The following is a 13,694-nucleotide window of genomic DNA, read 5'->3' on the forward strand; positions in this document are numbered from 1 at the left end:
AAAAGCCACTGATGAAGCTACTTTAGTTTTCTTTACTAGTCAACCAGATGGTCCCCTGAACGTCTGCAGACTCAATCGCAGATTTTTGTTCTGCATGCATCTCGTTAAGAGTTAATCTAATTGATAAGATTTAGTTTTAAAAGGAAAGACTTTAGAATAACAGGTCATGTATGTTGTCTTCTGCCAAGAAAATAAAGAAAAGGTACTACATAATTTTGCTGAAAGTCAAGAGATAGACTCTAACTTACTTATATTATTCTGCTTCCTGACTGAAACAATCAGGACTACCTCAAGCTTCCAGCTGCCTTCAAAATTGTACTCCGTAGCTGGGGCAGGAGGGAAGTATTTTTTTCTTACTTTTAAGCTACTTGATAAGTTACCTGTTAATGAATGTATTACAAAAAAACACTATGCAGTACTTATGAAAGTATTTCTATTTTACCTTGGTTTGCTTGGCGCAAACTGGTGGTAGCAGCATGAACTATCTCCGCAGTCTTTTGGATGTCTGGTACCAGAAGAGTCAGTCCCTCTGGTTCTTGATCAGAAGCATCGGGTTTTACTCCTGCTTTAGCTTTGTCTTTTTTAGACCTGTTCGGTTGGGATTTTTTTTTGGTCAAAGAAATAGGATATAGCATGAGGGAATGTTTTTCAACCAGTCAAACAGTACTCAGCATATTTATCAGAGACAAATACCAAAGATTAGACATTAAGATTAAAACAAGTCTTTTGAAACGGCATGTCTCCGTGTACCTCCAGGTTAATGACTGCATTTAACAATCAACTGTGACAATAGTGAACATAGTCTTGATTTGACAAACATAAACATCTGACATGACAAGTAAAGATATGAACACAAAGCCAGTGATACCAATATACTAGTTTCTGCTTTGACCATTTACTATTTGTGATTGCTATGCTGTATGCCAACCTTATGTTTGCACATTTTCAAAAACACCAGAAAAGCTTACAGAATTAGTGTAAGAAAGATCCCATCATGAATGTGCACTTCGTCCACCCATGTAGATCCTGGTGCCAAAGCAAGTCCTAAAGAGGTAATCTGGAACTATTTCCTAGTCCACAATACACTACCTACACTAATAGTAAAACACTAGGAAAACTCTAGTAAAAATTCACAGCATGTGTATGCGTAACAACCTAGGCATCACAAGGCAGTGGGTAAAAAATGAAGTTGATCTCTCTCTGCACTCCTCTTCTGTGCTACACAAGTTAAGACCTTTTATTTCAAATAATGTCATTTTTCAAGTCTTACGAATAAGGGAGGTGTCTATAATATACTGGATGTGTATAATCAATGTATTGCAAATTAAAACGTCAATTCAAAAGTCTCAAATTTTTACAATGAAATAATTTGAAAACACAGTATATACTAACACCATTGTTTGATAGAAGCTATTTGCCTAGTAATTTAAGATATATTTAAATATATTTTTATTTTGATAGTGACAACCCAGTCTTTACTAACATGTTCAACTGTTGAAATGAAGACATGGTATTTGGTAACACTGTAACCTAAATGTGCATATTTAAAAGCTTCTATGTTTTAAGAGCTAGCAGATATTTGCAAAACTGATGAGATTTTAATGCTACAGCCCCCAAATTATTTTACTGAAATTTCTGTAAATTTGTTGTTTTAATAGCACGTGTCCATTTTAAGATCTAAACAAGTTCAATAGCCAAGAAGGACTGTATTCCTCTTTCTCACTACCATGCCTACAAGCAAAACAGCAGGCTATCAATAAAAGAAAAATCAGCATTTTCATGGTTTGATGTCCCAAACATATTTTAGCAACTACCAAATACTACATCCTTTCTTTTTAATGTAGACTGAAATAATGCACAATGAATGAGTCTCTAAACTATTTAGTGGAGGTGATTACAGTAATACTGGAAGTCTTTGTACTGTACTTAATCAAGTGATAATATCCCTAGAGTGCATTAATAACAAAAATTCATTACTGCAGCATGGTGTAGTTTCCCTGATCCAGATCCAAAAGGATGTTAGCCTGTTATGGACTTTAAGCAATACTGAGCTTTCAGACGCTTAAAGCCAGGAGGAAAGCATCAAAGCCAAACTGTCAATCAGCATTTGAGGAACAGTTTTAAAACAAAGAACAGTGGCTCATACTTTCCAAAATTCTCATCACTGCCTTTCTCCTTGTGGAAATCTAAGCCAGCATTTTAAAAATATACTAACAATGTGTATTTCAGCCCACTAAACCTCAGTGATACCTGTTTTACCATCACAGAACACCCACCGGTTCCAAGGAAGATGTAGAGATTTAGAACTGCTTGCTGCTAATGTAGACTCCTTAAGCTATTTGCTACAAATGCTCGGAGAAATTTTAACTAAAATGAAACATCAGTGGGTTTATCCAAGAGACAGGTGCATGAAATGCAATGAAAATGTGACTGGTGAAGATACTGAAAGTGAAATTAATTCTTACACATTGATTTTCAAGACAGTTACCTTGTAAGGCTTTTACCTTCCACCTGTATTTACAATTTAGACTACCAGCCTTTTCCTACTACTTGGTCTTAAAGTAAAGCAAAAATTTAAGTATTTGTCTCCTTAGAAAAAAGGCTTAACCACATGCTTAAAACCTCCTTTTAGAAAACATTTAAATGTCTGTGTTGTACTGTACATTTTTTTCCACTAAGATACTGCTTGTGAAGCAAAATTTAATGCAGTTATTTAATACAGGCCAAACCTCCATCTACATGTTAGAATTTTCAGAGTGGAGGAGCCAAATATTTAATTTAGACTTAGAAAATTCTCCATACAGTTTTCCAATCACTGAAGAAAAAGCAGACAAAATCATGTCAGCTTATATTTAAAGGGATGACAGTCGCTAATATATTTGCAAGATGAGACAGCAGTGTACATGCTAATAATTTAAGCCATTAATTTAGCTTGTACTAGAAGACGACAACCTTCTCTTCACGCTGTGCGAAATGAATAATGAATGATACATTCCCAAGGCAAGTTTAATTTTTAAAGCCAATACTAATACTTACTAATCTATGCCATACTTAAAGGCAAATGTGATGATATGGAATGATACCTTTATCAAAGTATTCAAAAATAATGCCAATGGACCATTCAGAGCCCCTGCACACCACAGGGGCAGCTCAGTTTTATACTGATGATCACTGTCCTGGGATAGAACTGCCATAGGTTTGCAACCATGGTATTGAGCCCTTGTGGTTCCCACATATATGTGGGACACACAGGTACCAAGCAGAAGCTTGTGCCTTCCAGTAATTCACAGATTCTTAAAACAATCTCCTGAAATCAGGCAAAACATGCAAGGGACCATGCCTTTGCAATTAAACACTGGTAAAAGCTAGAAACCTCCTTTGAAAAGGCTCCACATCCTCCTCCTTGGGGCTTGGAGAACTGCATTTACAGACACTACGCTGAAGCATCCCAAATCAGCAAAGGCTGCCAGACCTGCTCCCTACAGCCAGAGGTCAGCTCCTGAACTGAGTGTGCAAGTGCAGCTAAAGAAACCAACAGTTGTTTTGGCTTTTAAAGAAAAATTAATTAAAACAAATGAGACCTCATTCTTGGGACCCAATCATAAAGAACATTTTTTGTTTGCAAGATGCACCATTTCACATAGAAGTTCTGCAAAATAACAGTGAACACAATGAAAAGCCATAGCAGGGAAAGTGCCTCAGGCCTACCTGGTTGTATTCTAGCATCCCCATGCAACAGAAAAACACCCAGTTCATAATAGAATGTGATAGGTAGGGCCTGACACATCCAGACAACCTTGGAGCTGGCAAGATTAACCCTTAGTAGCAGTATGACAAGCAACAGAAATATGAAGATGACAGAATTCAGTTCCTCAAGCAGTTATGATGGGGGGTTACTGGGATGATGTGGAAAGAGAAAGCATAGTTAGGAATTTTAAACATAGGCTTGCTATACTACACATTACACAAAGAAGCCATCAGCTTATTTTGCCAAATTTAACAATTTGCCATGAAGCTCACCTAGCAGATGGTGGTTCAGACAAGCTTGCTTTGCTACACAGCAGCAGTTCTCTGCAGCAGAGGGCTCAGCCATCACAGCAAACAAATCTCTCCAATACAGCCCTTGTGGCAACCCATTACACCAGTCTGACCACTCTCAAATTAGTGATGGCTTTTAACTTACAGAACAACAAATAGTAATGAGAAGTTATCTCATGCCTAAATGTATTCTCCACTATCCAGAAACTTCCCAATTTTCTAACAGAATATTATGACCTTTGAAGGAAGTGAAATCAAATGGAGTCCAAACCCAGAACTATTCTCCTTGAATTCTGGATCCAAGTAGACACTCTTGCTTCAACACGGAGATGACATTTGGTAGACATGCAAGCAGGACTGCTGTTAGATAAAAGCAAGTTTTGTCTTTGAAAGCAGATCCCATAATTATGCTGTTGTTCTGGCATTTGACCTAAAAGGGGCAGCAGATTGTCCTATTTAAGAAATTCATGCCAACTCTTGCTTCTATTGTTGGCATGCCTTCAACTGAAATGCTGAGAATTATAACCTTCCACCTCAATGATTCCAGGCTGTTCAGGCTATTGGTGTTTTCACCCCTGTCTATATACTGCCTTAAAGACAAACAGTATTATGCTTAAACCAACCACTGAAATACAAGATTTCTTTCTGTGCTGATACACCAAACTAATACAAGAAAATTGTACAGATAACGGAACTGCACTAAGCACAGAATTGTTATCAAATTCATCAATTACTAAAATAATACCAACTGTGTTTCTAGAATTCTTCTTTGTTTTCAGATCCTAAACTGATCTTGAAGAACGCATCACACTGCATTTCATTTTGCCAAATTAAAAAGAACTTAAGAGTAGTAGTTATGTGCCATTCTTACAAAGAAACTTTGGACTTCAACCTGGGGAAACGACATGAGAAGATACAGCGTTCCATGCCCATTAAATCTGAGGCTAACAGATGACAATACCAGCACATAAGAAGTAATTGTGGTGGAGAATTTTATACATATATTTATACTGGAACCAGATTACACAGAAGCCAAATGTATTTTCCTTTCCATTTAAGATGATTACATATACCATGCTCTACGTAATATTGCCAGCAAGCACAAGCTGCAAGTGTTATTTGTCATTCCTAATTCTATTTCTTTTGCATTAAGCAAAAAAATCCCACCACAGGTACATGACATGCTTGATATGCAAGACAAGCAATCTCAGACAAGAAGGATTAGACACATTTACAGGTAAAGTCAAGTCCATCAGGAGTTACTAGTAAGAGTTCCTAATCCAATGGGATTCCTGCTCAGAAAATCTCTCATGTATAGGTTGGTAAATACTCTTAGTTTATAGTGGGAGGAAGAACATTCTACACATGCCATTTCCCGACATTATAGTTAACTTCTTTTCATGATGCTTCACCATATGCTCAGGGACAGCACTAAATTATTCAGGGAAGGACAAGGTATTATTCCCTAACAAGCCACCTTTAAATTAGAAGCAAGTAAACAGAATCAAGAAATAAATTTCTGGAAGCAGAAAACTATTACAAGAAAAAAAAAGAAAATTTGTGTTGGAGCATTTACTTTTCCAAATCCCTCAGTCAGGACAGAAAACCCTCCAAACCCTCAGTTCCATAAACCAGAATGGCTGAAGTCATATAGAAACAGAGATGGAAAGTTGGTTGTGAAATCTGTACCAGCTACAGCACCTCCCAGAGGCAGGAGGCACTGGACAATGTGCTGGGGCTCCTTTCTGTGTGTGCTGGTCTGGTGACTGTCCCTGCAAAGAGCAACCTTTCACAGGAGGTGACAGTCAGATCTCTGTGAGAGCAGCATTTCTGAAGAAAAGAAGCCATGACTTTGGAGTGAGAGAACTGATGGTAAGAACAACCATAAAGCAACACTTCGTGAATCACTTGGAATTGCTCTGAAAAGACAATTTGACCTTTGGAACAGTCAGAAAAGGCAAAAGAAACATCAGGAAGGCAGAAGTAAGGAGTTTTGGCTGTTAAAAACAATACAAAGCTGCAATGCATTTATCCATAATGTGCAGTTCTTCTTTGTCAAAGGAGAATATTTAAAGAGAAAACTGATTTAGCAGTATGGGTATTGGTTGCTACTGAGTAGAAGAGGAAAGAAATCAGCTAGTCTACATTTTGTTTTTCTCCAACACCCAACCATGGCTCAACCATCTAGGGAGATAATGGGACAATAATACCAGGATTGACAAAGCAAAATTGTATTGTAACTATGTCATACACCAAAATCACCAAAGAAGAAAACCAGCTAATAATCAGCCTGGGCCTGGAAGAGCACCTGATCATTATCACCTTTATAACCATTTTACAAAGCGAGTTACCTAGAGGCTGGTCTGAAACTGTCATTCATGGTTTGTCTGTACAAATTTCTTTAAAAAGCCAGTTAACTCTGGAAGCTGGGCAGGACAAGCTCATACATCACTATACTGCAGCACTTACACAGCCCAATGGCATCAGAGCTGAGATGGGATAATAAGAGACATTTGTTTGCTAATTGCTCTGCTGGACTGCAAGTGTTTGACAAGAACTGTGAAACACAAAGAGTTTCTCAGGGGGGGCTGGAAGACCCCAAATTCTGGTAGGGATGGCTCCAGGCCATCCATTTGTAATTTAAAATCATCTTCAGCACACCAGTTCACCTCTTATGCCTCTAGTAACGGACAAACTAGCTGTCATAAAATCACCAATGTACAGAAACATGCTTTTCATATGCAGCACCAACAGACACCACTAATAAAACATTTTTAGCTATCTCTATACAGTCAGGGTTCTTACCACAAATAAAAAAGCCCAAATCTTTTCACCTCTTGAAACTTATTCTTCCTCGCAGAAGCCAAAGGTTTCTCTCCTGACCAGTAAGCCTCTGATGGAGAGCCCACTGAGGAACCTAGTCCTTACTCTATGTGTAAGACAGCATAGAAGCAGAGAGAAGAAAGCTGGGACATTTACTGTAAAAAATTACCATTTGGTTTGGCCCTTCCCAGTGCCATTCTTTACAGAATAGGCTTCTTCAAAAACTCTTTCTGATCAGTGGGCAGTTACCAGCGAAGTGACAAGAATAAGCAAAGCTACCAGCTTCTTTGTGTCATGCAAAAAACCCTCCTTTTAAACCGTACAATAAACCAAAATATAGACATATAAACATAAACCTAGATCAAACAGATGGTAGATTCTCACTCTGCAGTGCAACAACCATTCAGTTAAATATGCAGAACTGAGTATTCTTTCACCTCTATATTTATAATATGTAAGTACAAAGTACAGTTTAAACAAAGGGTAGGGATGAGAAAAAGTGATTACCTCAGTCGGTTGGTATAGGTATCTACACAGGTCTTCATTTTAGCCAACAAAGTCCCAACAGAAGCTTGTGACTCCAGCTGTTCTTCTTCCTCTTCACTATTTTCTCCCGACAGAGGAAGCAGCAATGGTACCATCGATGTGCAGGATGCAATAGCACGGAGTAATTCTAGCAGGGCTCGGTACAGGGGAACGTGTCGAGCCATATCCAGAACTAAGAAAACAAAACAGTTTACAAAATATATTAAAATTGAAGAGCCTCCCACTCTTAGTACAGTGGTTTCAATAGAACATCTAAATTTTAATAAACTATTAATCACATTTAATGATAAAATACAGTACTTTGTAATAGCCAATTATAATTTGTGTTTTAACTGCCTTGTCCAGAAAAAAATCATGTAAGACACCTGGAAAACAAAAGTTAGCAAAAGACACGAGAGGACGAAAGTGGTAACTAGGGTATGGGACAGGATTACCACACGCTATGTTCTTTTCTACTAGCTTAATATTATACTATCCTGGCTTAAGTTGTATGCTGACAGTAATCGCAACCAAGCTTCTATGGAGGAAAAATCATAACCTATGGTGTAGCAGGGTGGCATTTGCTGATTCTAAAGACATACACATTAACAAAGACAGACCTTCATATACCCACTTTTTTAATAGTTATCTTCACCTTTGGGAAAATTTGTCTGCATTATTGCAGGAATAGTTATGGTAATGAAATAAATGAAGTTATCTCCTAGGAAGTCTAGCTCTGCTTTTCATGGAGAAAGTATCATTATTAAAACACACATGCCCTCTTCAGAGCATGCAAAGGCTCTGAAGAAAATGCAAATTTTATCTGCATACATATGAAGCATAAAACAGTCCAGATGAATAAGAAAAGATATTAGGTAGGCAAACCTCACTGTATTAGTGCTTCTTAATTTGATGTGTATGTATTATAGAAGTAACTGTGGGTAAAACACAGGTATCAGCTTCTCTGACTAGGAAAAAAAGGCAGAGATACACAGTTCTAGCACCACATTGTTTATTTTTCTTTTCCACTTGCTTGGATAAATATGTAATGGATGTCATTTCAACTGACTTTGTATCATTAATAGAAATCTTGAAAATGTAGTAATACACAAATATTTTAACACAGCTGCTTCCTCTGCCCTAGGACATACTATTTTTAACCTAACTAAAGAAAAAATTGCTCTAGTTCAAAGTATTTACAAATGACTGACTTTATGATAAAATAAGTTTATGCTTTTTCCAGCAAAAAAAGCCCTAACAAACAAAAAGCTCTTGACAACTTGCATTAGGACAGAACAAAGCATGGAAGAATTCTTTAATGTTTCATTTAGCACATCTCATCCTCCAAGCTAAAGCAGATCACAAACCTTTATCTTCTGTCACCAAGCTCACAGCGCTTAAATACAGCATGATGGGACAGTATGAACCGCCAAGCAAAATTCAACTAGCCAGTTTATCCACGTTTAAAATTGGATTTCTCTCTACTAGTGTTCCTTGATTAACAGGAACAAATAATCAACAATTATTTGTATTTTGAAACTATCACAATGGCACAAACTGTTAACTGGTGAAGTTCTGTGGTGATGAACAGGAAAACAACTCACTGAAGCAAAGCATTAATATCTCAGGGCTGGTATCACAGCTCTAAAACTATCCTATGTCAAAACATTCCACGTATTTTAAGCAAACACCATTGAGTTTAAACATCAGCATTAAGAAAATTAGTTCCAATTATCTGTCGATACTTACATTTTAAATATTTTTACATATATCTCCATTCCTTGTGTTCAGTCTCTAAAGAACTAAATTTGCCACATAAAAATTTGCACAATGTGTAGAATGGCCTTAAAATAAACATGAATAGATCTGATATGTGAATTTAAAAAGAGAAAAAAGAAAAAATGTGTGTGGGGGGGAGTGTTAGGATGGCAGCAGGGCAAAAGAAAGGGAGAACATAAAACGCCATAGCTTAGTCCTCACCAGAAACCACCTCCCACCTGTAGTGCTAAAGATCAAGCAGCTCCTCGATTCCATCAATAGCTGTTTATTGTGAAGATAATGGGAAAAGGAGAGATACAACCTCCTAGATAACGACAGCATTTCACTTCTGGAAAGCTTTTAATTATTTATTTAACCATGAAAATTTCATGAGGCCAGAATATATAACTTCAAATCCTTCAATGCTTGCTTGCCCTCTCCTTTCCTAAATGGATGTTAAAACTCAAAATTACTGCCATGAGGGAAACCAAATGGACATAACTTTAAAACGGGAATGTTTTCCAGAAAGAATAGCAGAAAATTTCTGGTTTTAGCAGATTCAACTCACTTGCACTGCTTTGCAATTTTCCCCATGTGAAACAAATGAAACGTCTTTTAGGGAACAACTACTGATTTCTTTTACCTTAATGCTAGACTCTTTGAAACTCAGTTTCTTGGTACCATTATGTGTCTTACACTATTTTTGTGCAAGGCCTTTATTATACTAAGGATTATGACCCATGCAAGTGTGCTTGTCTGTCTGAAATACCAGAATTTCCTCCAACCCCAATCTAAATCCTCAAAAAATTTATCAAGACTGGGTATCTGAGTAAGTATCAGAAAAACTTGCTGTAAAGAACTCTAAATTGGCAAATTACTGTTTACTACCTTTATTTGGTAGTTCATCTACTCCTTGTGCCTGCTTTGCTTTCAATTGAAAGACAATGCCAAACTGACTACAGCATATGCTTTCTGCAGATACAGTTCTGCTTTCTCAAGTTGGTTAAGAAGACTTGAGAATTTTTTTTAATCTCTAGATTTACATGTAATTATTTGGTCCAAATTGGGTAACACTAATTTTTTAAGACACTATGTTTAAGCCATCAGGGCTACAAGACACTCCTTTGTAAAATACCCTCCTGGCCCAGATCTGGTTTGCTAATCTGTCTGTCAGGTCAACCACACTCACTCCTGGTGTGGCCAGCTGCATCTACCAACACCTTTATGAAAAAACAGAGGCTCAGCAACCTCAGCAGTGTCCATACTAGAACCTAGTGTTCAGGCTGCACCACTCAGATACTATAATCGCCATCTTTAGTGCTGGCAGCATGTTTGAGTTGGTTAGGATTTATGACAGATGTCTTCCCTTTAGATACCATTATGTACATATTTAGGGAGAGAATTTCAGATACATAAATGATACAGCTTTGTAAAAATATATTTAGATCCTGTAACTAAGTCCTCTAAAGGAATAGCAGTAAAATAGAAAAAAAAAAAGAATAACAATATGAAATACAAATATGCAAATTAACATTGAGTCATTGGACTCTCTCAAGTAAATCCCTGTCCCTCTTGAACTGGGGAGCCCAGAACTGGACACAATACTCCAGGTGGAGTCTCTCTAGGGCAGAGTAGAGGGGGAGGAGAACCTCCCTCAACCTGCCGGACACACTCTTCTTAATACACCCCAAGAAACCACTGGCCTTCTTGGCCATAAGGGCACATTGTTGTCCCATGGATAACTTGTTGTCCACCAGGACTCCAAGGTCCTTCTCCACAGAGCTGCTCTCTGACAGATTGCTTCCTAACCTATACTGGTGCAGTTTGTTATGCCTTCCCAGGTGCAGGACTCTACACTTATTCACATTGAACCTCATTAGGTTCCTCTTTGCCCAGCTCGCAAGTCTGTCCAAATCCTGCTGAATGGCCGCACAGCCTTCTGGTGAATCAGCCAATCCTCAGCTTCGTGTCATCAGCAAACTTGATGAGAAGACACTCTTTCCAATCATCAGGTCACTGATAAAGATGTTGAACAGGACTGGAACCTGCACTGATCCCTAAGGGACTCCATTACAGGTCTCCAGTTGAGCTGTGCACCATTGATAACCACTGTGATTCTGGGATACTGTAACAACATTTGATTTATAGAGGCATGTGCATAAACATACCAAACCGCAAATACACAGTGTTCTCAAGAGATTGAAAATAGGAGATAACAATTCTTAGCTTTGTAAAAACTAACAGATGGATACTTTATCCAGGATTTTCTGCTAGCCCAAAGTCAAAAACTTTCTTAAATAACGACAAATATATTTTCCAAACAGCTCAGTTTGGTGCTCCCTGTGTCTCACACTGAGTGTGCCTGGACCATCCTGGCTGTTGGTGCTGCTTGATTCTGCAGGGCAGTGAATTGCTGAGAAGGTCCAGCCCCCCAGTAGCAGGGACTGGTTCAGGAGCTCCTCCCTTGTTGCCTCTCAAAGAGAACTGCTGCCTATCTGAAATGTGCTAGGTTTCCTAAGGATTTCTTCAAATGACTACTGTATGCCACATACTTAAATCAAAAGAGAGGTAAAGATTCCATTGCTAGACTCAGAGCAGAGATATGCACTCTGTTTTTATCCTGTTTCCTCCTCTGCCTTAAACAGTGCCAGCAGGACAGGAGCAGCTGTCGAAAGCCATGTTATCTCAGAGAAGGTTCCAAAACCAGTGCCTGGAACATGGCTTTTGCACCACCTGACCCAGGCTGCTTCTCCTTTGAGCTTCCTATGTGCTCCTCAATTTGCATTCAGTAAAAACACATCAAGGTCTCACCTTTTGGCTATACCAGTAGTTAACAAGTTCAAACAGTGGAGCATGAAGCAAAGTGCAAGCTAAAAACTGCTGCTGAACCTGGAGTGTAAGCAGCCACCGGCAGGAGACCTCTTGGCAGATGGCTCTTGGCCGGTGGTCGGGAGGCAGCTGGGACAGCCCAGGGTGAGTGAGTGGGGCCAGGAGGTGACAGAGAGCAGCCAAGGCAACACCACCATGAGGTGAGTGGCAAGACAAGAATAGCAGGGCTCTTGAAGGTTAGAATCCCAGTGCTGTCACAGACAGCTGATTTAAAAGATAGTAACAGCAGCATCTTTATTACTACCTTTTTTTTATTAATTGCAGGAATGACAAGTTCTAGGAGGATGAGTGGACATGTCCAAAACCAGCTCAGTGTCTTACTGCCCTTTATAATTAGCAAGGAAGTTCACTGTAGCTTTTCTGGACAAGAGGCAGCATGCATATACACTCATAACTCACATCAAAATAGTGTCTGAGGTTTAAATTTATTCTGTTGCATTCATGAAAAGCAGAAATCTCAGCAAAGTTTTTTTACTAAGATAGGTAGGGAAGGCAAACATCTGGAAAAATCTCATGGTTTAATGGGGTAAGGTCTTCTCACTCCCTCGTGTTCCTTTGGGTAATAAATGTCAAGTTTTTTTGGTATCACTACAATTCAGTTAGCATCTTGCCACAATATTCGCAATTTAGAAAGACACTGAAGGCTAAGTAGGTAAAAAAATAGACATTTCATAAAACCAGATCTCCCTTATATGCTGATAACAAGCAGCCCGATTTGGAAGGTGGAGGGAAGAGGAGTTTAACTGAAGTTATTTTAAGAAATCTTAACTTTCAATAACTGTTGAGCATCCTGCCTTTTGAAATCTGCAGTCTGACACATGCCTAAAGGTCACAAAATACTAAGGCACTGATCACACTAAGGAAAACTTCTAGACACAACCTACTTATTCCTGGGAAGCAACTGATCACCATTCAAAGACTGTGTGTGTGATTTCAAGGCACCTCAATTGCATTCCACACATCTATTTATTCATCATTAATATAGATCTTATAGATTTCTTACAAAGACCTAAGACTACCTATATGCAACTGTAACCTTAATATAATGAAAAAGCATATGAGGGCAGGTAGTTTCATAGGATCAAGGTATCACCTTACACTGCATATAGACCTGTGACAAGATAATGGCCTGAGTCTAATACTCCTTTGCTTTCTTTTAGTATTATGCAATATTCAAACAAAGAACAGCCAGGCCTAATGGCCCATTAAATAGATAGTACTGAAGAGCAATAATTTTTTTTTTGCAATTCGTTTAACATCCTCGGTACAACTTAACTGGCTATGAATAAGATTATAAAACATTGCCATTGCAAAGGATATTTAAAACATATCATAAAGAATATGCACATTTATTTTAAAATAAAGGAAACCATTATTATATCATATCCATGATATCAGAAAATCTTCACACTTTATGGCAGATTAAAGAAACAAATAGAGAAGAGTAATTTGGAAGAAAGCGATGAAAAGTTCTGCTTTACTTGCATCTAAGGCTTCCCAGTGTGACCAAAATAGGAACTCTTACCCCAAAGGAGCCTACAAACAATGTAAAATAAACCAAAACAGGTACTCAAGGGAAAAAACCAAACACCTTTGGCAGTTGTAAATGTATCACATTCCCAGATGCATAGTGCTTCAGGGATATAGGAAAAGCTCTGTGT

General features: G+C 38.2%; 1 protein-coding gene across 5 annotated transcripts in view; it reads right to left on the reverse strand.

Moving 5' to 3' along the window:
• BIRC6 (baculoviral IAP repeat containing 6) overlaps positions 1-13,694 on the reverse strand; it is a 171,377-nt gene that overhangs the window by 13,461 nt on the left and 144,222 nt on the right. For all 5 annotated transcript variants that reach the window (XM_051613084.1, XM_051613086.1, XM_051613087.1 and 2 more), the window contains 2 exons: positions 7,369-7,579; positions 443-588 (listed from right to left, as the gene is read on the reverse strand). In XM_051613084.1, coding sequence (XP_051469044.1) covers positions 443-588; positions 7,369-7,579 — 357 coding nt within the window. The remainder of the gene's footprint in view (positions 1-442; positions 589-7,368; positions 7,580-13,694) is intronic.

The sequence above is a fragment of the Apus apus genome, chromosome 3, assembly GCF_020740795.1.
Source record: "Apus apus isolate bApuApu2 chromosome 3, bApuApu2.pri.cur, whole genome shotgun sequence".
In the NCBI taxonomy this organism is placed as follows: Eukaryota; Metazoa; Chordata; class Aves; order Apodiformes; family Apodidae; genus Apus; species Apus apus.